Source organism: Cetorhinus maximus, chromosome 16 (assembly GCF_964194155.1).
Source record: "Cetorhinus maximus chromosome 16, sCetMax3.hap1.1, whole genome shotgun sequence".
NCBI classification, from domain to species: Eukaryota; Metazoa; Chordata; class Chondrichthyes; order Lamniformes; family Cetorhinidae; genus Cetorhinus; species Cetorhinus maximus.
The window spans coordinates 60815539-60842169 of record NC_135894.1 but is presented as its reverse complement, the minus strand read 5'-3'; the positions used below and the strand labels follow the sequence as shown (position 1 = coordinate 60842169).

Below are 26631 nucleotides of genomic sequence, written 5' to 3'. Positions count from 1 at the left end.
GCCTGGACAGTCCTGTTTGTGGATTTTGGGTAGGAGGTAGAAGCGGGCCGTCCGAGGTTGGAAGACTATGAGGTTGGAAGCTGTGGAAGGAAGATCTCCAGAGGAGATGAGGTCAGTAACAGTCCTGGAAACAATGGCTTGATGTTCAGTGGTGGGGTCATGGTCCAGGGGGAGGTAGGAGGAAGTGTCTGCGAGTTGATGCTCAGCCTCTGCGAGGTAGAGGTCAGTGCGCCAGACAACAACAGCACCACCCTTGTCAGCGGGTTTGATGACAATGTCAGGGTTGGACCTGAGAGAACGGAGTGCAGCAAGTTCAGAGAGAGACAGGTTAGGGTGGGTGAGAGGAGCAGAGAAATTGAGACGACGAATGTCATGCCGACAGTTCTCAGTGAAAAGATCAAGAGAAGGTAAGAATCCAGAGGGAGGGGTCCAGGTGGAGGGAGAATATTGGAGGTAGGTAAAAGGATCCGTTGAACAGGGAGAGGACTCCTGCCCAAAGAAGTGAGCACGGAGACGAAGGCGGCGGAAGAAGAGTTCAGAATCATGCCGAGCCCGAAATTCATTGAGATGAGGGCGTAAGGATATGAAACTGAGTCCTTTGCTGAGCACTGAACGTTCCGCGTCGGAGAGGGGAAGGTCAGGGGGTATGGTGAATACACGGCCAGGACTGGGATTGGAAGACGGGATGGGGACAGAGGGACGGGCAGGGGTGGAGGGTCCTGGATGGTTGTTGGTGTTGATGAGTTGTTGGAGCTTGCATTCCTTTGCACATAAAAGAAAGAGAAAAAGTTTCTTGTTGAGGCGTCGGATGAGACGAAGAATATAATGAAACTGGGGGCACGCGCAGCTTTGAAAAAGGGTGCGGCGGTGTTGCTGGAGGGAGAGGTCGAGTGTGTTCGTATGGCAGCGCATGGCACTGAGTGTGGATCTCAGAATGCGATGAGAACAGCAGTCCAAGGAACGTTGTATGTCCCGGAGATACCTGTAATCCTGGGTGGGTTCAAAACATGAGCGATGGAACTTCAATTGAAATCCTCGTGGGGTGAGTCGGAGACGGAGACAGTCACTGAGAAAGGAAATATGGCTGTGAAAGCGGGTTTTAGTAAACACCTTGTTAAACACCAGGAGAGAAATGGAAAGCAATGAAGGTGAACAAGGCAAAAGAGAGATACGAAAATCCTGACGGAGAGAAGCACAATACTTCTTCAAGGTAGGCATTCCTTGAAGAGAAGTGGCAGTCAACGAAACACTAAGATAAAAGCAAAAAACTGCAGATGCTGGAAATCCAAAACAAACACAAAATTACCTGGAAAAACTCAGCAGGTCTGGCAGCATCTACGGAGAGGAGCACAGTTAACGTTTCGAGTCCGAATGACTCTTCAACAGAACTAAGTAAAAATAGAAGAGATGTGAAATATAAGCTAGTTTAAGGAGGGGTGGGACAAGTAGAACTGGATAGAGGGCCAGTGATAGGTGGAGATAACCAAAAGATGTCACAGACAAAAGGACAAAGAGATGTTGAAGGTGGTGATATTATCTGAGGAATGTGCTAATTAAGGGTAGAAAGCAGGACAAGCAAGGTACAGATAGCCCTAGTGGGGGAGGGGTGAAGGAATCAAAAAAGGCTAAAAGGTAGAGATAAAACAATGGATGGGAATACATTTAAAAATAATGGAAGTAGGTGGGAAAAGAAAAACCTATATACATTATTGGGGGAAAAAAAACAAAAAAAGGGGGGGGGGGATCAGGGAGAGAGTTCATGATCTAAAATTGTTGAACTCAATATTCAGTCTGGAAAGCTGTAAAGTGCCTCGTCGGAAGATGAGGTGCTCTTCCTCCAGTTTGCGTTGAGCTTCACTGGAACAATGCAGCAAGCCAAGGACGGACATGTGGGCATGAGAGTAGGGTGGAGTGTTGAAATGGCAAGTGACACGGAGGTCTGGGTAATGCTTGCGGACAGACCGAAGGTGTTCTGCAAAGCGGCCACCCAGTCTGCGCTTGGTCTCTCCAATGTAGAGGAAACCGCATTGGGAGCAACGAATGCAGTAGACTAAGTTGAGGCAAGTGCAAGTAAAATGCCGCTTCACTTGAAAGGAGTGTTTGGGCCCTTGGACGGTGAGGAGAGGGGAAGTAAAGGGGCAGGTGTTGCACCTTCTGCGGTTGCATGGGAAGGTGCCGTGGGAGGGGGTTGAGGTGTAGGGGGTGATGGAGGAGTGGACCAGGGTGTCCCAGAGCGATCGATCCCTGCGGAATGCCGCCAGGGGAGTGTGAAGCAAAGATGTGTTTGGTGGTGGCATCATGCTGGAGTAGGCGGAAATGGCTAGGATGATAATTTGAATGCGGAGGCTGGTGGGGTGATAAGTGAGGACAAGGGGGACCCTATCATGTTTCTGGGAGGGAGAAGAAGGTGTGAGGGCAGATGCGCGGGAGATGGGCCGGACACGGTTCAGGGCCCTGTCAAACACCGTGGGTGGAAAACCTCGGTTAAGGAAGAAGGAGGACATGTCAGAGGAACTGTTCTTGAAAGTGGCATCATCAGAACAGATGCGACGGAGGTGAAGGAACTGAGAGAATGGGATGGAGTTCTTACAGGAAGCGGGGTGTCAGGAGCTGTAGTCGAGGTAGCTGTGGGAGTCGGTAGGTTTGTAATGGATATTGGTGGACAGTCTATCACCAGAAATTGAGACAGAGAGGTCAAGGAAGGGAAGGGAAGTGTCAGAGATGGACCATGTGAAAATGATGCCTGGAATGAGCAGGTTGTCTTGAGGATAGCTTGGACAAGCTAAGCTTGTTTCCACTTTAGTTAGAAGAGAGGGGTGTCTTGATTCAAGTATATAAAATCCTGAATGGTCTTGACAAGTTGGATGTGGAAATTATGTTTCGTCTTGGGGGTGAGTCCAGAACTAGGGGACATTGTTTTAAAACTAGGGGTCACCCTTATAGGACAGATGAGAAATTTTTTTCTGAGGCTTGTGTGACTTTGGAACTCTTCAAGGAAGTGGGGTTACTGAATATTTTTAAGACAGTAGTGGATTATTCCCTTGCATAACAAGAATCTAAGGTTATTGGGTAGGTGGGAATGCAGAACTCAAAACACAAACAGATGAGCCATGATCTTATTGAATGGAGGGGTAGGCTCGAGAGGCTGAAAGGGCTACCTCTCCAATTTCATATGTTTGAAAGTTATGAGTAATAGGAAATTAGTACTATTGTATTTATGCAATTATTAGGATGAGATAACAAAATTCCGTGTAGCAAAATGTGTGGAGGACTTAATCTTACAAAGTGAGCAGTGAGAATACCACTGACATAATCGAGGCCGACTTGTAAAAACGAAGTCGCAGACAATATTGATCAGGATCCACTTAAACACAGCGCGTGTTTTATCAATTAGTTACTCTAGCAAGTCCTGGTGTTCGGAGTAAACGTGTTGCTTTATTTACGCAAATGAAATGTAAACTATTACGATCGTGGTAATAGCTGAAACAGCCGGAGGAGGATTTTTGAATGATGAAGAATGACCTCAGCTGGATATCTGGGGAAGTGTGAGTCCACGAGGAGGGAGATGCAGCTTTGCGCATGTGCCGGGGGAGCTGACTTCGGGGGGGTTCTGACAGGTGAAGCTGAGGAAACATGGCCAATGCTATTTGTGTCCTTAATGGCCACTTCAATGTCTTTGGTGTTGTTCTCTTCAAGATGGATGTGAGTAGCAGGTAGAATTATAAGTGTAGATGATGCCGCTGAGAGTTTGCGGCACAGTGTGTCGGTTAATATTTGAACCACAGGTGGTGGGCCAAACCTGGCTTCCTGATAGGCGAGTTTTGTCTCAAGCTAAACCGACTACCCCCTGACACTGCGCAGCAGTAGATTTATTTTCTGACTCGTCGGTTGCGGTGGAATATTTTCTCTAACCCGTGGAGCTTTTTGCCTCTATTTTATGGAAATTAAATTATTATTGGACGTTTTGATAATATTCCACCCTCAACCCCTCCATTTCCCTATGATTTTCTGTACATGTTGAAACTCTCAATGTTAGTTCCGAACAAATCCATTACCCTCTGCTTACATTTGTGGCAATCATGGCAGTATTGAAGTTAGTTCTTCCACTTTTGAAATACAAGTAGTTAATACTGGACGAGCTATTCTACGTCTTAAGCAGACTCCAAATGAACAGAAGCAAAATATACCCGTACTGTGGATGCTGGAAACCTGAACTAAAACGGAAAATGCTTGAAATACTCGGCAGGTCAGGCAGCATCTGTGGAGAGGGAAACATGGTTCTTTCTCCACAGATGCTGCCTGACCTGCTGAGTATTTCCATCATTTTGTTTTACACCAGCTGACCAGTACTGTTTGTCCCAATTTTCCATGGTCCGTTCAAGAGCGAGGTGCCAAAAATTAAAATAACGAGTCAACCAAATACCAGCCCAAAAGTTGCCCAATATCATGATGTCTAACTAGGCTAAAAGAAGTCCAGTAAACAAGGTATTTTGTGAATTGGGGCTGCAAGTGGGTTCTTTCAGTCCAACCATATTGAGAGGTCCTTACAAAGAAATACACCAAGATGGCCAGTTCGAATGTTTAATGATGCCACATGTTCATAATGTATGAATACATTGCACTGCTTAGCCCTTGTTTAAAAAACGTTTTTTTTTAAAATGAAGTATTACCTGTATCACTTACTATACAACTTCAACAGTGAAAAACAAACAAATCTTTGTGAATATGCACACTTGGCATGATTACAACTGGCATTTTTTCTTAAACTACAAATGAAAAGTTTAGAAACTGGTTTACGAAGCCTTCCTGATCACCTGAAAGGTTTTGATATAGAGTCAGGTTTTGGACTGTTAGGTTTTGGACTGTTTGGCTTTGGTTCAATACTCTCAAAAGATCCTGTTTCTTTCTCAGAAACTGGTACTTCAAACACCAAAGTCTAAACTGGTTCACACACTGACATAAGCTCTTGACCAAATAGATCATGCTCATGCTTTGGTTCATCCCTTCCTGGAATCACATGACTTCCGTGGACATCTCTTATCTTTTCATCAATTTCAAGTCAAGTATTTTTTAGTTCCATTAACTTCCACTGCATTTCGCACATCCCTTTTACATGACTTATGAGAGTTACTCAGAACATGAAAATGCTTATTTTGTCTGAAACTGCTTTCTCTTTTGTTTGTGTCATACTGACATTTTTGACTGAACTATTTGTGTTCGACTTTACAGTCAAATTTCGTAGAACCAGGCTCAAATGTTTCCTTAATCTCGTACTGCTCCATTTGTAATGAAGCCAGATAGTAACGAAGAGTAAGGGTATATTTGATACTGTTTTCTTCGTGAAACTTTGGAATGGAGCAGAACAAAAATGAGGACCTCGGGTAACCCAAGTTTAGCAAAAAATGACTGTAACTCATCTATTGTTCATTCAACATTGGTATTTTGACCCTTGTGCTTTACTTCGATCCACTTTGAGTGGTTATCAATGAGTACCAAGAAATTGTAATTTTCCTTTTCACAAAAGTCTACGAGCTCTTTGAAGTGGACAACTCCACCATGAGGTGTTTTTGGTAGCTTATTTCCATAGTTTTGCAAGATAGTACATTTGCTTGTTATTTATTTTAGATCATAGTTAAACCACAAGCCATTTACAAGTCTTTTTGCAATGGATTTCATACTGTCTATCCCTGTGTGTTCAATATGGAGTTCTGCCAGTATCCTATCTCTTGAAGAATGAGATACCACCACTCTGACTCCACTTGATGCAGCTCTGTTCACACTACTCATTGCGACGTTTGTGGAACATTCTCAGTTCCTTTTCTGCACTCTGGTCAAACTCTATCCAACCATTTAGTCATATACTTTTTTTCAAAACAGAAATTGTGAGTAGTATTGAACCATACCTAGATAAGATCTAAGCCATACATCTTTTGGTTTTGGAGCATTGACTATAGCCTCTATCTTCTCTTCTCACTAGTTGTAACCCCGTTTCATTGCTTTTCAGTCTAAGGTACACTACCTCGGATTGCCCAAAAGCACACTTGCTCCTTTTCAACTTCACATCGTGATCATTGAGCCTCTTTAACACTTCATCAAATACTTAAAGATTCTCTTCATCTTTTTCGGTCGCGATCAACACATCATCCCAATTGCACAAGCAATGCAGCACTCCTTGCAAAATCTTATCCATTGTTGCTTGGAAGATTTCTGGAGAAAACTTCACGCCATAGGACAACTTCATATAAGAGTATAACCCCACGTGTGTATTTGTCAAGAGATATTGTTGATTCTCTCAATCCACATTGAGCTGTGTAAAAGCGGAAGACAAATCCAATTTTGTGAATATCTTGGATCCTGATAACTCCGCATATAAATCTTGAGAGGTCAGTAATGAATACAACTCATCATCCACTGGTTGATTGTGAGTTTGTAAACTCTGTATAGTCTCATGGTTTTGTTGGCCACTACTACAGTTGGGATTGACCAATCACTGTAGTCAGTTTTCACTAGCACACCATTTGTCTCTCTAGCTTCTTTAGTTCCACTTCAACCTGGGCTTGAGGTGTCAGCTGTGGCTCAGTTCATAGCACCCTCGCCTTTGAATCAGAGGGTTGTGGGTTCACGTCCCACTCCCGGAAACCAAGAACTGTGATTGTACTCGAAAGAGTTGCAATCTGTGACTGTTGATAACTCGAAAGAGTTTCAACCTGGGCTTTAAGAGCATAAGGAACTTCCCCAGCCTTGGTCACCATTGGGCCTGTTTCGGTTGTATGCTTCCACATTAAGTATACCTTCATAGCTGTCCTTGAAAATGTTGCAATAGTTATTCAAACTTCTTGGTTGTCTCGATATGAAAAACATTATTTTGGTCTAACTTCAATTTGTGAAGCCAATCCTTATCTATTAATATTGGTTTGTTGGAATATCTCACAATAACAATGGACAACTTGAGGGACTTGCCCTTATTTTGCACATTGCAACATGGCCTATCTTATGGCAATTAAGGCATTTAGCATTTCTGTGCTGACATGCCTGTGCCGCATGGATGAATTTACGAGGATAACAAGTCACTAAACCGCTGTCACCATTTTTTTGACTAGGTCTCCCTGTTTTAGGCTTGGTGGAGCCTTCTTGCGGTGGACGGAAATTGTACTAGTCGCTTGATTAGGATGAAAATTCCCAAGTATCCTTTGATGCCAACTTCATGGTAAAAGCAATCTTACACGTTGGTTCAAATGGAAGATGTTGAATTATTAGTAACTTTGTTTGGATTCTTTCATCCACCAGTCCACACATAAATCTGTCCTGTAATTCATGGTCTAAGATCATGCCAAAGTTGCAGTGTAATGATAAATTTTTCAGTGTCACGGTATACTCACCAATTGTTTTGCATTTTTCTAGTTTCAAATTTGTAGCTATTTCTAATGGCTTAGAGTTGAAATTTTCCTCCAATTTTGATTGTTTTGAGTGGCACATCCTTTGTCTTGTTGCGAACAAGGAGGTTTGTTAGGGTGCCATACAAGTCTGGGCCAATCTCCTTTTGCAGAATTGCTTTCTTACACAGAATTGCTTTCTGAGTCTGGACATCTTCACTTTTACCTCCAAGTTCTATATAATATTATTAGATCTCAAAAACATGTCTATTCTTTCAATGTATGGATTAATTGGTTTTCGAGCTCTCTCATATGTTCCTAGTCTTCTGATGTATCCTGTGGAAGCAGCCATATTGTACCATTTCAAATGTAACAGTGGCAAAATACTTTCACTGTCACTGTCCATAACACTGAGGCTAAGTCCATCTAGGTATAACAAACTCACCCAAGCCAATCTAGTCGGTAGTTGAATGAGATGAGACAGAAGAACCCTACAGCCATTCCATGTAACTTCAGGAACAGTGAGGCTTAGCACAATCCAGTCAAAATCTTGTTATGTATTGACAGGCACTTGCAAAAAAAGACACCAATATGGCCAGTTTATGTATTAAATGATGTTTTGTGCACTGTGCATGTTCATAAGATATGAATACTTTACACACCAAACAAGTAGTGTTATACAGTTAAATAAAGTGTTTCCATTAACACAACTGCACAGTTTAAACCTTAATCTGGCTGGGATGGGATCAGTTTTTAACATCATCCTTTTTGGGGTTTAATTGGTAAAGATGTCATTAATTTGTGAAAACCACAATTCACTGCACCTCTGCAGTCAACTCAATCCCCGCGTCTTCATCTTTAAATTCTTCCATATAGAAAACATTTGTTGTCACTTACATCGTTGATGTCTTTTTATCATTCATGTCACTTTTCAACCCAGTTGATCTGTTGACTGAACCCTTATGCATCTTAGCCATATCTTTTAGGGTGCAACAATTTATTAATTTATTCTGGAATGTCCAGTCCTGTTTTGCACTCACGTGTCTTGCCTGAAGTCAGTTGCAAAATCCTAATGATGCCCTAAATGTATGTATGTATCATCCTTTTGGGGTGAAATGTGCAAACTACAATTCAATTGCATATGTATACGTGTACATTTTGAATGTGTGAATATAAAATGATGGACTACTGTTATACAATGTTCAGGATATTTGATGAACTTGCAACATTTTTAAACAGTGTTTGCCTCTCATCTGTATTAAGGCATTGTGTTTCCGTTTGCTAATTTCAATGTATATTGCACACAATAGTTTTCATGAAATTGACTTTACAATACCAGTATATTTGTTGAATGTGAAATTTGAATTTGTAGATAACTGGATGTGTGATTGTAAAAGGGGAATTTACTGGACTGCCTCCTGGAAAGCATGGCCTTCACATTCACAGTTTTGGTGACCTAACCAATGGTATGAAACATATCTTTACAACTTGTAGTTACATAGAGAAAAATATTTGTTACATTCATACAGCTGTAGTTGAGTAATCTGTACCAACAGGACAGCTGAATAAAAGTGAATACTCATCTCCTACCTTAACTTCCAGGCAGTGAGGAGAAAGACAGAGTTCCTGTTTATACATTTTCAAAAACATTCTCTGATATCTTTCCCTTCTATTCACACCCCTAAAATCTTATATTTAGCTCTCCTTTTCTTGCCATTGACTGCTTTCATAATAAAGGAGTTTGATGTTTTTGGCCACTGCCAGTTCCTAAACGGAGGTCTGATGAAGTTCCTTCTCCATTTTTGTTTGATTCTTATTTGTTCAGTTATCTCATACATGTGTAAATTTCTGCTTTCCGATGTGGAAATAAAAATTCATGGATGTTATTGTTAGAAATCAAGTATGTGATAATACGGCTTTGTATTGTCTGTATCCATCCAACCAGGTGATTAGCTAACCAGTAGGACATGGTAGTGGGTGCCTCCAAGTGCAATATCAGTACCTGGAAATCCTGAAGGATACTAATTTTAGCCCAGTCATGACCGTCCAAAACAATGATGAGTAGACATGAAGGGCATTTTAATCTGTTTACTTCCTTCAATGACAGCAACGTCCTAATGTAGGATAACTTTGTGGCATAGGGAGTGTGTGTCTGAAAGACTTTGCCTGCCCCAAGTCTGAGATCCCAGTGGATTTGTGGGTATAGAATGGAGCAACTGCAGGGAGAGACACATAAACAGCTTGCTCAGTGTTTGTTAGAGAATGAAGGACCTGAAATGTACAAGTGCCAGTTTGGGAAATTTCTACAATAATGCTCAGAACTCATATAACCACTTACACTGTAGCCAAAAAGTGTGAAAGGGTATAGAGCCAAAGAGATCTTTATGGATCTAGAGCAGGGGTGGGGAACCTCTTTCTTATCAAGGGCCACTCACACATAGACAAAATCTGTCGCAGGGCACACGCACATAAAAACCAACTTAATTTATGCTTTTTTAGAGAGAATACAGAAACGTTCAACTCACCCACTGCTTTGATGCGATGGCTAAGTTTGCATCTCCTTGATGAGCCTTATGTCTGCTGACACTGATGTTGCTACTCACAACTGGCTTTCCAAATTCACGCCTGTTAATCTGGCATGCAGATGGTTCTGTGCGAGATAAAGTTTTGGAAAAAAAAACTGCTCAAAGCAGTGTGTGTTCCAAACCGTGATGTTATTTTTAGCACATGTCTCCTCAAGTTTGGAAATTCATCGGCGCTGACATAGAGTCTGTAGAATTCCAGCAGAGACAAGTTACTGTATTTAGCCTTAAGCTCAATGTTGCTTTGTAGTTCTATAACTTCATGTTTTAGGTCTTCAGGTACATTGACTGCTTCAATACTGAGCAGTATGGCAAAAATGTTTAATTCCAGTTCTTTCATTTTTGGTCTTGAAATCGCTCACAAAATTTCTTAAGTAAATTTGCACAGTCCCTGGCATACCTTTTTAAAAATTAATTAAAGGGATGTGGGCTACGTTGGCTGGGCCAGCATTTATTGCCCATCCCTAACTTTGAGAAGGTGGTGGTGAGCTGCCTTCTTAAACCCCTGCAGTCCATGTGGTGTGGGTACACCCACAGCACTGTTAAGGAGGGAGTTCCACGATTTTGACCCATCGGCAGTGAAGGAACATCGATATATTTTTCCAAGTCAAGTTGGTGAGTGGCTTAGAGGGGAACTTCCAGTTGGTGGTGTTCCCATGTGTCTGCTGCCCTTGTCCTCTAGATGGTATTGGTCGTGGGTTGGGAAGGGGTTGTCTAAGGAGCCTTGTTGAGGTCCTGCAGTGCATCCAGTAGATGGTACATACTGCTGCCACTGTGCCTCCATGGTGGAGGGACTGAATGTTTGTGGATGTGGTGCCAATCAAGCAGGCTGCTTTGTCATGGATGGTGTCAAGATTCTTGAGTGTTGTTGGAGCTGCACTCATCCAGGCAAGTGAAGAGTATTCCATCACACTCCTGACTTGTGCCTTGTAGATGGCAGGCAGGCTTTGGGGAGTCAGGAGGTGAGTTACTCGCTGCAAGATTCCTAGCCTCTGACCTGCTCTTATAGCTACAGTATTTATATGGCTAGCCCAGTTCAGTTTCTGGTCAATGGTAACCCCTCAGGATGTTGATAGCGGGAGATTCAGTTATGGTAATGTCATTGAATGTCAAGGGGTGATAGTTAGATTCTTCTTTTGCAGATGGTCATTGCCTGGCGCTTGTATGGCACAAATCTTACTTGCCACTTGTCAGCCCAAGCCCGGATGTTGTCCAGGTCTTGCTGCATTTGGACATGGACTGCTTAAGTATCTGAGGAGTCACAAATGGTGCTGAACATTGTGCAATCAGCAAACATCCCCACTTCTGACCTTATGGTGGAGGGAAGATCATTCATGAAGCAGCTGAAGATGGTTGGACCGAGGACACTACCCTGAGGAACTCCTGCAGTGATGTCCTGGAGCTGAGATGACTGACCTCCAACACCCAGAACCATCTTCCTTTGTGCTAGGTATGACTCCAACCAGCGGAGAGATTTCCCCCTGATTCCCATTGACTCCAGTTTTGCTAGGACTCCTTGATGCCAAACTCGGTCAAGTGTGGCCTTGATGTCAAGGGCAGTCATTCTCACCTGACCTCTGGAGTTTAGCTCTTTTTTCCATGTTTGAACCAAGACTGTAATGAGGTCAGAGGTTTAGTGACCAAGGCAGAACCCAAACTAAGCATCAGTGAGCAGGTTATTGCTAAGCAAGTGCCACTCAATAGTGCTATTGATGACCCCTTCCATCACTTTACTAATGATCGAGAGTAAACTGATGGGGCTGTAATTTGCCGGGTTGGATTTGTCCTGCTTTTTGTGTACAGGACATATCTGGGCAATTTTCGACATTGCTGGGTAGATGCCTGAATTGTAGTTATACTGGAACAGCTTGGCTAGGGGTATGGCAAGTTCTGGAGCACAAGTCTTCAGCACTATTGCTGGAATATTATCAGGGCCCATAGCCTTTGTACTATCCAGTACCTTCAGCTGTTTCTTGATATCACATGGAGTGAATTGAATTAGCTGAAGACTGGCATCTGTGATGCTGGGGACCTCTGGAGGAGGACAAGATGGATTATCCACTCAGCATTTATGGCTGAAGATTGTTGCGAATGCTTCAGCCTTATCTTTTGCACTGATGTGTTGGGCTCCCCCATAATTGAGTTGTTTAATTGTCCACCACCACTCACGGCTGGATGTGGCAGAACTGTAGAGCTTAGATCTGATCCGTTGGTTGTGGAATCACTTAGCGCTGTCTGTCACTTGCTACTTATGCTGTTTGGCACGCAAGTAGTCCTGTATTGTAGCTTCACCAGGTTGAAAACTCATTATTAGATATGCCTGGTGCTGTTCCTGGCATGCCCTCCTGCACTCTTTATTGAACTAAGATTGATCCCCTGGCTTGGTGGTAATGGTAGAGTGGGGGATATGCTGGGCCATGAGGCAACAGCTTGTGGGGAAGTACTATTCTGCTGCTGTGCCTCATGGTTGTCCAGTCTTGAGTTGCTAGATCTGTTAGAAATCTCTCCCATTTAGCATGGTGGTAGCGCCACATAACACGACGGAGGATATCCTTCAATGTGGAGACAGGACTTCATCTCCACAAGCACTGTGCGGTGGTCACTCCTTCCCATACAGTTATGGACAGATGGATCTGCGGCCGGCAGGTTGGTGAGGATGACGTCAAGTATGTTTTTCCCTTTTGGTTTCCTCACCACCTGCTGCAGACCCTATCTAGCATCTATATCCTTTAGGACTCAGCCAGCTCGATCTGTTGTGGTGCTACCAAGCCATTCTTGGTGATGGACATTGAAGTCCCCCATGCACAGTACATTCTGCACCATTGTCACCCTTGCTGCTTCTTCCAAGGTTCACTAATGTCCTTTAGGGAAGGAAATCTGCCGTCCTTACCTGGTCTGGCCTACATGTGATTCCAGACCCACAGCAGTGTGGTTGACTCTTAAAATGCCCTCAAGGGCAATTAGGGATGGGCAATAAATACTGCCCTAGCCAGCGACGCCCACATCCCAGGAACGAATAAATTTTTTAAAAAGTGGTGTTCAACAAGGAGGAGTACTGATTCATCAGCTGAGAGGGTGCGGTACGTGGTAATCAGCAAGAAGTTTCCTTGCCCTTGAGACTTCATGGGGTCAGGAATCAATGTTGAGAACTCCCAGAGCAACTCACTCCTGACTGTATACCACATCTACTGGGTCTGTCCTGCCGGGGACAGGACATATCCAAGGATGGTGATGGTGGTGTCTGGATTCCTTGAGTATGAGTCAGGCTGTTGCTGTCTGAGACAGCTCCCCCAATTTTGGCACAAGCCCCTAGATGTTAGTAAGAAGGACTGCACTGAGTTTGCCTTTGTCGTTTCTGGTGCCTAGGTCGGTTTCATTCCTTTTTAACGATTTGATACAACTGAGTGGCTTGCTAGGCTATTTCAGAGGGCATTTAAGAGTCAACAACATTACTGTGGGTCTGGAGTCACATGTAGGCCAGACCAGGTAAGGACGTCTCTGATGTCCCTAAAGGGCATTAGATTTATGATAATCAAATTTCACCACCTGGCTTGATGGGATTCGAACCCGGGTCCCCAGAGCATTACCCTGGTTCTCTGGATTACTACTCCAGCAACATTACCAGTATGTCACCTCCACTGTTGCTGCAAATTTTTGTTTCTAAAGGGTAGGAAAATGTACCGTGTTGCCCTTTTCCAGTTGCATTTTCTACAGCTTTAATTTGGCTTCAAATGATTTCACATTTGAAAGAAGGGAAGTAATAAGCTGGTTAGGCCCTTGCAATTTAACATTGAGCTCAGACAGATGCTGCATAATGTTGACCATGAAAGCCAAGTCACACAGCCACTTGTTGTCACTCAGCTCGGCCACAGGTTTTCCCTTTGCCTCCATGAAAAATTTCACTTCTTCCCTCAGCTCATAAAACCACATCAGCATACTCCCCTGGCTGAGTCATCGCACTTCACAATAGTAAACTAAATCGTCATACTCTGATTCAAGATCATTCAATAACTCCCTATACTGGCAGCTGTTTAACCCTCTACTTTTAATTAAGTTAATGCTTGGTACCATCACTCAGTCGCATGGAGTGCGTGCACAGATTCTCCTGATGAATGATGCAGGACTGAAGGTGTTGTATCTGATTGCATGCAGTATACGAAATAAGGTAAATGAGCTTGTGGCGCAGATTGAAATTGGCAGGTATGATGTGGTGGGCATCACGGAGACATGGCTGCAAGGGGATCAGGACTGGGACCTAAATATACAAGGATATACATCCTATCGAAAAGATAGGTAGGTTGGCAGAGGGAGTGGGGCTGCTTTGTTAGTAAGAAATGAAATTAAATCGATAGCAAGAAACGACGTAGGGTCAGATGACATAGAATCTGTAGGTAGAGTTGAGGAACCGCAAAGGTGAAAAAACCATAATGGGAGTTATGTACAGGCCTCCAAACAGTAGTCAAGATGTGGGCACAAGATACACCAGAAGATAGAAAAGGCATGTAAGAAAGGCAAGGTTACAGTGATCATGGGGGATTTCTATAAGCAGGTAGACTGGGAAAATCAGGTTGGTAGTGGATTCCAAGAAAAGGAATTTGTGGAATGTCTACGAGATGGCTTTTTGGAGCAGCTTGTGGTGGAGCCCACTAGGGAACAGGCAATTCTAGATTTAGTGATGTATAATGAGGCAGATTTGATAAGGGAGTTTAAGGTGAAGGAACCCTTAGGAGGAAGTGACCATAATATGATAGAATTTACCCTGCAATTTGAGAGGAAAAAGCTGGAATCAGATGTAAAGGTATTACAGTTGAATAAAGGCAACTACACAGGCATGAGGGAAGAGCTGGCCAGAATTGACTGGGAGATGAGCCTAGCAGGAAAGACAGTGGAACAGCAATGGCAGGAGTTTCTGGGAGTAATTTGGGAGACACAGCAAAAATTCATCCCTAGGAAGAAGAAGCATACTAAAGGGAGGACGAGGCAACCGTGGCTGACAAGGGAGGTCAGGGACAGCATAAAAGCTAAAGAGAAAGCATACAATGTGGCGAAGAGCAGTGGGAAACCAGGAGATTTGGAAGCCTACAAAGACCAACAGAGGACAACTAAAAAAGAAATAAGGAGGGAGAAGATTAAATATGAGAGTAAACTAGCCAGTAATATAAAAGAAGATTGCAAGAGTTTTTTTTAGATATATAAAGGGTAAGAGAGAGGCAAAAGTGGACATTGGGCCGCTGGAAAATGACGCTGGAGCAGTAGGAGAAGTAGAAGTAGAAGTGGGGAACAAAGAAATGGCGGAGGAACTGAATAGGTACTTTGCGTCAGTCTTCACGGTGGAAGACACGAGTAACATCCCCAAAGTTCAAGAGAGTCGGGGGGCAGAGGTGAGTATGGTGGTCATTACCAAGGAGAAGGTGCTAGGAAAACTGAAAGGTCTGAAGGTGGATAAATCACCTGGACCAGATGGATTACACCCCAGAGTTCTGAAGGAGATAGCTGAAGAGATAGTTGAGGCGTTAGTGGTGATCTTTCAGGAATCACTCGAGTTAAGGAGGGTCCCAGAGGACTGGAAAATCGCTAATGTAACCCCCCTGTTTAAGAAGGGAGTGAGGCAAAAGACGGGAAATTACAGGCCGATTAGCCTGACCTCGGTCGTTGGTAAGATTTTAGAGTCCATTCTTAAGGATGAGATTTCAGAATACTTGCAAGTGCATTGTAAAATAGGGCAAAGTCAGCATGGTTTCATCAAGGGGAGGTCATGCCTGACAAATCTGCTAGAATTCTTTGAGGAGGTAACGAGTAGGTTAGACAAAGGAGAGCCAATGGATGTCATCTACTTGGACTTCCAGAAGGCCTTTGACAAGGTGCCACACAGGAGGCTGCTCAGAAAGATAAGAGCCCATGGTGTTAGAGGCAAGGTACTAGCATGGATAGAAGATTGGCTGTCTGGCAGGAGGCAGAGAGTGGGGATAAGGGGTCCTTCTCAGGATGGCGGCCAGTGACTAGTGGAGTTCCGCATGGGTCAGTGTTGGGACCACAACTTTTCACTTTATACATTAATAATCTAGATGAAGGAACTGAGGGCATCCTGGCTAAGTTTGCAGATGATACAAAGATAGGTGGAGGGACAGGTAGTATTGAGGAGGCGGGGAGGCTGCAGAAGGATTTGGACAGGTTAGGAGAATGGGCAAAGAAGTGGCAGATGGAATACAACGTGGGGAAGTGTGAGGTCATGCACTTTGGTAGGAAGAATAGAGGCATAGACTATTTTCTAAATGGGGAGAGAATTTTGAAATCTGGAGTGCAAAGGGACTTGGGAGTCCTAGTTCAGGATTCTCTTAAGGTTAACTTGCAGGTTGAGTCGGTAGTTAGGAAGGCAAACGCAATGTTGGCATTTATTTCGAGAGGACTAGAATATAAAAGCAGGGATATGCTGCTGAGGCTTTATAAGGCTCTGGTCAGACCACATTTAGAATATTGTGAGCAATTTTGGGCCCCGTATCTCAGGAAGGATGTTCTGGCCCTGGAGAGTTCAGAGGAGGTTCACGAGAACGATCCCAGGAATGAAAGGCTTAACATATGAAGAACGTTTGAGGACTCTGGGTCTATACTCGATGGAGTTTAGAAGGATGAGGGGGGATTTGATTGAAACTTACAGAATACTGAGAGGCCTGGATAGAGTGGACATGGGGAAGATGTTTCCATTGGTAGGAGAGACTAGGACCCGAGGGCACAGCCTCAGAGTAATGGGAAGGCCTTTTAGAACAGAGATGAGGAGAAACTTCTTTAGCCAGAGAGTGGTGAATCTATGGCATTCATTGCCACAGAAGGCTGTGGAGGCCAGGACATTGAGTGTATTTAAGACCGAGATAGATAGGTTCTTGATTGGTAAGGGGATCAAAGGTTACGGGGAGAAGGCGGGAGAATGGGGTTGAGAAACTTATCAGCCATGATTGAATGGCGGAGCAGACCCAATGGGCCGAATGGCCTAATTTCTGCTCCTGTCTTATGGTCTTATGGACATACAATCAACTTACTTGGATCAAGGTTGAGGAGACCCATTTCTTTCTTGATTAGAGCAACTAATCCCTTTTGAGATCCAATCATAGCTGGAGTGCCATCAGTAATAAGACCACTTTTTTTTCTAATGATAACTGAAGCCTATCCACTGTCAATGTAACCTCCCCAAATATATCTTCACATTTGGTGGCGTTATGCATTGCTACTAAATCAAGCACGTTCTATCGAATCTCAAAATCTGCCATGATTTCACGCAGAAATAATTGCCAGTTGGCATGAACTTATTATGTCTGTTGTCTCGTCAATAGCCAGAGAGTAAACTCGAAATTATCCGCAGAATCTTTCAGAACCTTTTTAATGTCTTGAGTCATATCATTAATTCGATCTGACACAGTCCTGCTAGATAAGCTCACACTCTCAAATAGGTTGATTTTCTCTGGAGCCCCCAGTAAAGCTGCAGTCACAACGATGCACTCCTTTACAAACTCTCCTTCTGAATAAGGCCTAAGCTTTTTTGTGAAAAGTTCACTCGCCACATATCTGACTTGCATAACATGGTCCAAGACCTTTCTCAGCCTTGGGAAAATTGCTTGCTGCGCACTCACATTCTTTTTAAGTGCTTTAATTTTATCAGCTCGCACTTGTCCCTGAAATTCTTCATATTTGATGTGCTTTGTGCTGACATGTCTTTTTACTATGACTTTTTTCATGACAGAAATCACTTCTCCACAAATCAGGCATACGGGTTTGCCTTTCATCTCCACAAAATATAGTTGTTTGTCCGTTTTTCATTAAAGACACAACACTCTGCATCCACTTTTGTTTGCAGTAGCCATGTTTTATTTTTGCTTTTGCTGCGTTAATATCTTCAATCAATATCCCCTAATGTCCTGATTGTGATGTTTGAGAGAAGTGCAGCCAGAAAATGAACTCAGTTCCCACAAGGCTGAGCTTCATTGTGTCTGGCGAGTGGGAGCTGCTTCCAAAATGACAGGAATAGCGTGTGCGGAATGGAGAAAGTCCTCGCCAACCGGGGCTTGTCACTATGTTACCTTCAACCCACTCAAAGGCTGGAGCTCAAGCTCTTTGGTTTCCAAGATTTGAAGTGGCTGAATATACAGAAAAACTGTATAAATTCAAATTAGATAACACTAATCTTTGATCCAGATTAAATTAACAGGGATTTTTCAGAGTATGACAACTTTGCTTTATACTTTAAGACCTTAAGCTAAGCAGCAAGAAGTCAAAGCTTATTTGGTGAACCTACCTCTACCCTATCTATCACCAGATGATTGCCCATTCATTAAACCGCAAACATCCTGGCAGCAAAAAATTGGCTGCAGGTGGCAGAGCACCTAAACTGTTCCCTGCTGAACTTTACACATTTTACTTCCTGAGGTAACAGTGTTTTGAAAAGATCACACCACATACAAGACAGAGGCCCAATCTCAGGCTTCATTATGGAAACAACAATGATACTGTTGGACAAGACTGAAAAATTCTCCTTCATGCATATTCTTTGAACTACGTCCCTGTTAAATACAGACTATACTGTACAAATCAAATTCCTTGTTTCCAAATTGGACATGGCGCCTTGATTTTTTCCTGTGGTGGGATTAGCACCAGGACGATTCATTGTTCTCACCAATATAACTCCACAGTATTTTACTTCTAATAATTGGCTCCCACTGCTTTTTGCCTCGTCCATTGGCAGCTTGTCATTGCAGAATAGGGAAATGACAAGGATTATCTAGGAACAAGAAATTACTCTACCGCAGGAAGCATGTCCGAGGGTGCAACAGCTGAGACCAGAGCCCTCAAGTTTTGTCATTCAGTTGTATTTTTATTCTCCAGAATAAGGCAGGGGAGGTAGTAATTGATACTGTGAAATGGGCTTGTGGAGCGTGCAGTGGGGGAATGGGGTACAACATGGTGTAGGCTGAGAGAAATGAGGTACCCTTGATAGTACATGTCACCATGAGGAACCACAGTACAGCTACTCAGTCAGAGCTCCACAGCCTCACCATACCAGCTAAGGTAAAAGAAAGCAGTCAACTGGGACCAGTTAAATAATATAAGCACCTTTCATATATTCACCTACCTTGTCCTGCTGTGTTGAACATAATACTTACCTGAAATGTCAATTAAGACATGCCATAGAACCATCCCATTCCCTTCTTCCTCTATACTGTAACATGAAGAACTCTGGAAAAACTTAATGATTTTAATTTGTAAGTTTCCTGCACCTGTTATTATCCCTGTTAATGAATACTCACTCACTCATATCATTTGTGGCAGCGTTGGGGGAGGGGGGGGTGGAGGGCAGAGAGTGGAGGGGAGCAGCCTTTAAGCTCTGGTTATTAAAGGAAAAAGTGACCCTTCGTTAAGAACAGAGCTCCACCTCAGGCAGTGAGCCCAAACCCTCTGGCTTCTTGCATCTCCTGAAGAGTAGGCCCTGGAACACTTGCGTTAAACAAATAAGGAAACAATACCAGGGGGAAGCAGGAGGGTATGCCTTTGTTTCAGTTTGGGCTTGAGATTCTTCACATCAAGGCTGGTCAAACATAATCTAAAACAGAAGATGTGAATACTTAAGCTTGTACCATGTTTGGAAAGCACAGTTGCAATTGTTTAGCTCATATATCTATGCTAACCTCTCTATTGCAAATTCTATTTTGCAAAGGCACTGAGTGTAAATTAATTGTTTCAGGTTGGATCAGTGCAGGACCTCATTACAATCCAGAGAATGAAATACATGGTGCACCAGAAGAGAACAAGAGGTGAGTTCTGTTTCAAAAGTAATGTCAAAAATAAAACACAACTTTTACAAAAGCACACTGGTTCTGGATGGTATTTTAATTAATATGCAACTTCATGGTATTAATTTGTAAAGTTTTGAGGTTATTTTTTCTTCTCCAATGCGCCAAGAAAATATTCAGTTCAAGAAACAGAACAGCAGAAAAGTGGAAGGAGATCAAAGATGTCATATCTCCATTCCTTTATTAAGGAATATTTTATGCTGCCTTGTGATTTTTTGGGGGAGCTTCTCCCATAGAGGGTACATATGTCTTCTAATAGGAGCAAGCCAACAGCAGCCTTTATAATGAGGCAGATCTGAGTGCTTTAGGCCTTCCTCTGTCAAAGTGCATATTTGAAGACATCCAACAGGATTGGATGTTTGCCATTATGCACTATCTCTCTTCCATAGAAGAGCTGGAGAGTGGCAGGCTACAAGGATCAGAGGGCCTGAGGTAAGTTTTCTTTCAGGGATTTGGATCATTATCAGCCTCTCATGCCTACAGCAGTGGTTGTATGCAATCCATATCTGAGTCATAAATTTATTTAAGATCATTGCTAAATGAAACAAGAGGAGCGGTTAGGAGTTTGAGTTTTATCTGGAGAGTTGTTAGGACATGGAATACTCTAGAAGAACAGTGATGGAAACAAAACTTAATAAGGAAAGGGGTATAATATACATAAAGGAAAAGAGAGTTTGGGTAAAGGGTAGATGGTACTACATCAATATCTCTTTCAGAGAGGCAACATTGCTGCAATGGGTTGAATGGACTTCCTCTGTGATGTAGCATTCTATGATTCTTTAAAACAACGCAATTTCCATCCACTGTAGACATGCAGGTGACCTGGGCAATGTGGAGGTCAATGAAGATGGTTTGGCCAAGCTGGATATGAAGGTGCAGCATTTCCATCTGACTGGAATTCATTCTGTTATTGGACGGTCTCTGGTGGTGGGTACTAAGTAGCCTTTTGGGCTTAGAAATTACAATGCTAAAATGTTAGACTTCAAATTAAGAGGTCCAGTACAAACCTATGCATTGTCTAGTTTATACTTTGTCTTGCCCTCATGGATGAATTTGTCAGTGACCTATTTTAAATTAATGACAAAGCTGTTTGCCAAAAAAATCTATTGACAAGGCATGTGAAACTGTCTATTTTATGGGACGCGGGTTGTGGTGAGGGGGTGTGGTACAGTGTGGTAATGCTACACAGATGGTACTCTTTTATGAGTAAGTATTCAGAAAATGGTTGGGCCAAGAGGCATTCCAGTTTAGAAGAGTGAGAGGTGATCTTATTGAAACATAAGGTCTTGAGGGGACTTGATAGGGTGGATACTCAGAGGGGAAGTTTCCTCTTGTGGAGGGGGACTAAAACTAGGCGACATAGCTTAAGAATAAGAGGTCTACCTTTTAAGATAGATGAGGAGGATTTTTTTTCTCAGAGGGTTGTTAGTCTGTGGAATTTTCTTTCCCCCAAAAGCGGTGGAGGCTGGGTACGTACTTCAAGAGTGAGTCAGATTTTTGGTACACAGGGGAGAATTATGGGGTTATCAAGAGTTGAAAATGGATTTGGACTGTATAGCTCTATTTTTGCACAGATATGATGGGCTGAATGGCCTCTTCCTGCACTGGACATTTTCTATTTGTTTGAAGAGAAGTTAGCAATGAATATTCATATTCATTCATTCCCTTTTACATTTACTTGACTGTTCCAACATACTCCTGGTCAGCCTCCCACATTCTACAATTTGTATACTTGATGTCTTCTATAGCTCTGCTGCCTGTGTCCATGTTTGTAATAAGTCCTATTCATCCATCACCCTTGTACTTGCTGACCTATGTTGGCTCCCTGTTAAATAACGATTCAATTTTAAAACTCTAATTCTCATTTATAAATCCATCCAGGGTCTCACCTCTTCCTAACTCTAATATCCTCCAGCCCTACAAGCCTCAGATATTGCTGCTCATTTAACACTGGCCTTTTGAGCATCTTCAATTTTAAATCTCTCTACCATTGGTGGTTATGCCTTTAATAGACAAAACTGTAAGCTCTGGAATTCCCTACCTCAATTTATTAAGCTCAATAAGCTCAAAATTGCAGGCTTACTAGCATAGAAGCAAAAAACACTGCTTAGTGTTTGCAGGAAATTGGCTGGTCACAGAAAATCTAAAAAAAATGAATACTTTCACTTTACTGTTTGACCAACCACAGATCTTTCCCGGGGGTCAGTATTCAGGATGCCAATATAGGGTAGATCCATTTAGCCTTAGCAATTTCCTATATTTGGAAAATTAGTCACCTTTGCAATCCGTCTATAGTTGCACCTCATGAGATTTTCATTATTTGTTCATGGGATGTGAGCATCGCTGACAAGGCCAGCATTTGTTGCCCATCTCAAATTTTCCTTGATAAGGTGGCAGTGAGCCACCTCTTGAACTACAGCAGTCCATCTGCTGTAGGTACACTCACAGTGCTTAAGGGAGGGTGTTTCAGGTTTTTGACACAGCATCATTGAAGGAACAGCGGGCAATTTAACAGAATGGTGTGTGGCTTGCTGGAGAAGTTGCAAGTGGTGGTATTCCCATGTATCTGCTGCCCTTGTCCTTCGAGGTTGTAGAGGTTATGAGTATGGAAGGTGCTGCTCAATGAGGCTTCGCAAGGTGCTGTGGTGCATATTGTATATGGTACACATTGCTGCCATTATGCACAAGTGATGGAAGGAGTGAATGTTTAAGATGGTGGATAGGTTGCTGATCAAGCAGGCTGCATTGTCTTGGATAGAGCTGAGCTTTCTGAGTGTTATTGGAGCTGTGCCCATCCAGGCAAGTGGAGAGTATTTCATCACATTCCTGACTTTTGCCTCGTAAATGGTGAACAGACTTTGGGGAGTCAGGAGGTGAATTACTCACCACAGAATTCCCAGCCCCTGACCTGCTCTTGTTGTCATAGTATTGATATGGCTGGTCCGGTTCAGTTTCTGGTCAATGGTAACCCCAGAATGTTGATGGTAAGGTATTCAGACTTGGTAACGCCTTTGAATGTCAAGCATAGATAAGAGTGGCTGAAGACAAAATGGTCTGAAATTTTATGAAATCATGTACACAAGCTGGTGGAGCTACAACACAGGACTACTTGCATGCCAAACAGTGAAAGCAGCATGCGATAGACAGAGCTAAGTAAACCCACAACAAAAGGATCAGATATAATCTCCACAGTCCTGCCACATCCAGTCGTGAATGGTGGTGGACAATTAAACAACTAACAGGAGGAGGCAGCTCCACAAATATCCCCATCCTCAATGATGAGGAAGCCTAGCGCATCAGTGCAAAAGATAAGGCTGAAGCATTTGCAACAATTTTAGCCAGAAGTGCTGAGTGGATGATCCATCTCAGCCTCCATCTGAGGTCCCCAGCACCACAGATGCTAGTCTTCAGTTAGTTTGATTTACTCCACATGATATTAAGAAACAGCTGAAGGCACTGGCTACTGCAAAGGCTATGGGCCCTGACAACATTCCAGAAATAGCGCTAAAGACATGTGCTCTAGAACTAGCTGTGCTCTTAGCCAGACTGTTCCAGTACAACTGCAACACTGGCATCCACCCATCAATGTGGAAAACTGCCCAGGTATGTCCTGTACACAAAAACAGGACAAATCCAAATTGTCCAATCATCTCAATCATCAGTAAAGGGATGGAAAGTGTCGTCGACAGTGTTATCGAGCGGCACTTACTCAGAAATAACTTGCTCAGTTTGGGTTCTACCAGTGCCTCTCCTCATTAGCTCCTGACCTCATTACAGCCTTAGTCCAAACATGGACAAAAGAGCTGAACTCAAGAGGTGAGGTGAGAATGACTGCCCTTGACATCAAGACAACATTTGACTGAGTGTGGCATCAAGGAGCCTGAGCAAAACTGGAGTCAATGAGAATTAGAGGAAAAACTCTCCTAATGGTTGGAGCCATACCTGCAGGATGGAAGATGGTTGTGGTTGTTGGAGGTCAATCATCTCAGTTTCAGGACATCACTGCAGGAGTTCCTCAGGGTAGTGTCCTAGGCTTAATCATCTTCAGCTGCTTCATCAATGACCTTCCCTCTATCATAAGGTCAGAAGTGGGGATGTTTGTTCATGATTGCACAATGTTCAGCACAATTCGCAACTCCTCAGATACTGAAGCAGTCCATGCCCACATGCAGTAGGACCTGGACAACATTCAGGCTTGAGCTGATAAGTGGCAAGTAACATTCGCACTACACAGGTGCCAGGCAATGACCATCTCCAACAAGAGAGAATCCAACCATCGGCCCTTGACATTCAATGGCATTACCATCGCTGAATATCCTGCAATCAACATCCTGGGGGTTTCCATGGACTAAAAACTGAACTGTACCAGCCACACAAATATTGCGGAAGTTCAGAGGCTGAGAATTCTGTGGACAGTAACTCGCCTCCTGATTTTCTAAAGCCTGTCCACTATCTACAAGACACAAATCAGGAGTGTGATGGAATACCCTCCACTTGCCTGGGTGAGTGCAGCTCCAACAACAATCAAGAAGCTCGACACCATCCAGGACAAAGCAGCCCACTTGACTGGCACCCGATCCACCAGCTTCAATATCCGCTGCCTCCATCACCGATGCAAAGTGGCAGCAGTGTGTACCATCCACAAGGTGCACTGCAGCAACTCGCCAAGACTCCTTCAACAGCACCTTTCAAATCCGTGACCTCTACCACCTGGAAGGACAAGAGCAGCAGGTGCATGGGAACATCAGTACCTGCATGTTCCTTTCTAAGCCAAACACTATCTTGACTTGGAACTATATTGCCATTCCTTCACTGTTCCTGGGTCAAAATCCTGGAACTCCCTCCCTAACAGCACTGTGGGTGTACCTACACCACAAGGACTGCAGCGATTCAAGAAGGCAACACACCACCACCTTCTCAAGGGCAATTAGGGATTGGCAATAAATGTTGGCCTAGCCAACGACGTCCACATCCCATGAGTGAATTTGAAAAATTATAGCACAAAGCAACAAAGTCACTGAGCATGAGAGGCAACTTTTTATGATCTGTAGTGAAATGCAAATGTTTCTAGGCACTTTAAATGGATGGAATTATTTGACTTCAAGTGGGTAGAGACATTAGTTTGCTTTTGTTTTCCCTCCTATAACTGTCAAGACTGCGGACCAATGCATTTATATCAAATCACCAAAGTGACCTCAGCATTTAAGCAAGCAATGAAGGTAGTACACGCAATACAAGATGAAGTAAATACTAACTCCCGAACATGACCTTGGAAACTTATTCATGATTCTGTATCCGTTTTACAAACACCCCTACTCTACCTGATTGGCTTGGTTTTGCCTTTTAGCAGATCCTAGGTATAAAGGATATATAAAGTACAAAGGATATGTGAAGTATATATTCAAATCCATCATGCTCATTCAAGAACTACTTGCACCTATGCCTTTAATACTAATCTGATAAAAACTGACACTGAGTAAGAAATATTAGCACGGGTGACTAAAAGATTGGTCAGCGGTAGATTTTAAGGAGGGTCATAAAGAAAGAGAGGAGAGAGTTGGAGACAGAGATTGAGGGTGACTCACTCCTTGAAAGTATTAATATCAAGTTCAGTTTCTATTGGTGGGGAAAACAAGTAGTCATCACATTGCTAAGTGATGTAAGGTAATGGTGCATGTTTAATTCCTAGGCCAGAGATTTTTACCTTGACAATGTAATCCTGTGTTGGATTAAGTACATGCAAAGTGAAGAAAAGGACTACGGATAGAGGGGGGGGGGGGCGGAAGTTGGAAAAACATTTCAAAGGGGGAGATTCCATAATTGAAAAGTTGGAATTTCACTAAAAGGTGGAAATTCCTCATCCCTGTGTCAAGGGGAGGTGGTTAGATTCTCTTTTGCCAGACTTGTGTGGTGCAAGTGTTACTTGCTACTTAACAGCCCAAACCTGAATGTTGTGCAGGTCTTGATACATGTGGTCATGGACTGTTTCAAACTTCTTGCATGTTTTTATTTTCCATAGATTCACCAGAATGAAGATGACCTCGGAAAAGGTGATAATGAAGAGAGCTTGACAACAGGAAATACTGGAGAGGGTTTAGCTTGGGGAGTGATAGGAATTTGTCAGAGCGACATTTTAGATGAAACCTTAGAAGAAAAATCTAACTAATAAAGCTGATAATAGACATTGCAAAGAGCTGTGTTTCCTTATGATCCATTGGTAAATGTTCCTTGCTGTGGATGTGCAAAAACATTTACTACATAAAAAACTTTTTAAACACATTTGTACATTAGTTTCTGTAAAAGCAAAGATATTTTGTTTTCAATTTGTGTTGCAAAATGAATTATTTTAAGGCCTAACCCAGTGCTTCTCAAATTTTTCCCACTGTGACCCCATTTCAAGGCTTGAAAATTGCCTTGACCCCTTAGTGGGAGCAGGGATAGTGGAGGGGAGAGAGACCCGTGAGAGCAGGAGTGGTTGTGGGTTTGGGCGGGTGGGGGCAGTTTAGGGCTTTTTTTGGGGCAGGAATCAGTCAGATAAGCCAAGTCCAACATTTTTTTGAAAAGCAAGGATTTAGACAGGCCTCGCAGCTGTTAACACTCAGTCCAAGCTCCATGGCAGCCATTGCTGCCTCAGAACTCACGACCCTAGAATCTCCTCTCATGACCCCACTGGGGGGGTTGCGACCCAAAGTTTGGGAAGCTCTAGCCTCCCCTTACTTAAGCAATCCTTGTTTCACAAAAATTGGAAAGGATGTTTTAAGTCAAAAAACTTGATTTGAATCAAATATCAATTGTGCTAGATGTCTGCAGTTCTATTTTGCAGCACACTTGAGTATAGAG

The 26631-nt window shown here is 43.0% G+C and overlaps 1 protein-coding gene across 2 annotated transcripts; it reads left to right on the top strand.

The window, feature by feature from the left end:
- Window positions 1-3616: 3616 nt before the first annotated feature.
- Window positions 3617-26055, top strand: LOC144691609 (superoxide dismutase [Cu-Zn]-like). 2 transcript variants are annotated; one of them, XM_078559869.1, is made up of 5 exons: window positions 3617-3702; window positions 8746-8839; window positions 19683-19752; window positions 20601-20664; window positions 25811-26055. In XM_078559869.1, exons 1-5 carry the CDS (start codon window positions 3634-3636, stop codon window positions 25955-25957), a joined length of 444 nt encoding a protein of 147 aa, XP_078415995.1. In that variant the 5' UTR covers window positions 3617-3633; the 3' UTR covers window positions 25958-26055. The 2 variants fall into 2 exon arrangements, with proteins under 2 accessions (XP_078415995.1, XP_078415993.1); XM_078559867.1 differs by having other exon boundaries at window positions 20601-20718.
- Window positions 26056-26631: the final 576 nt, after the last annotated feature.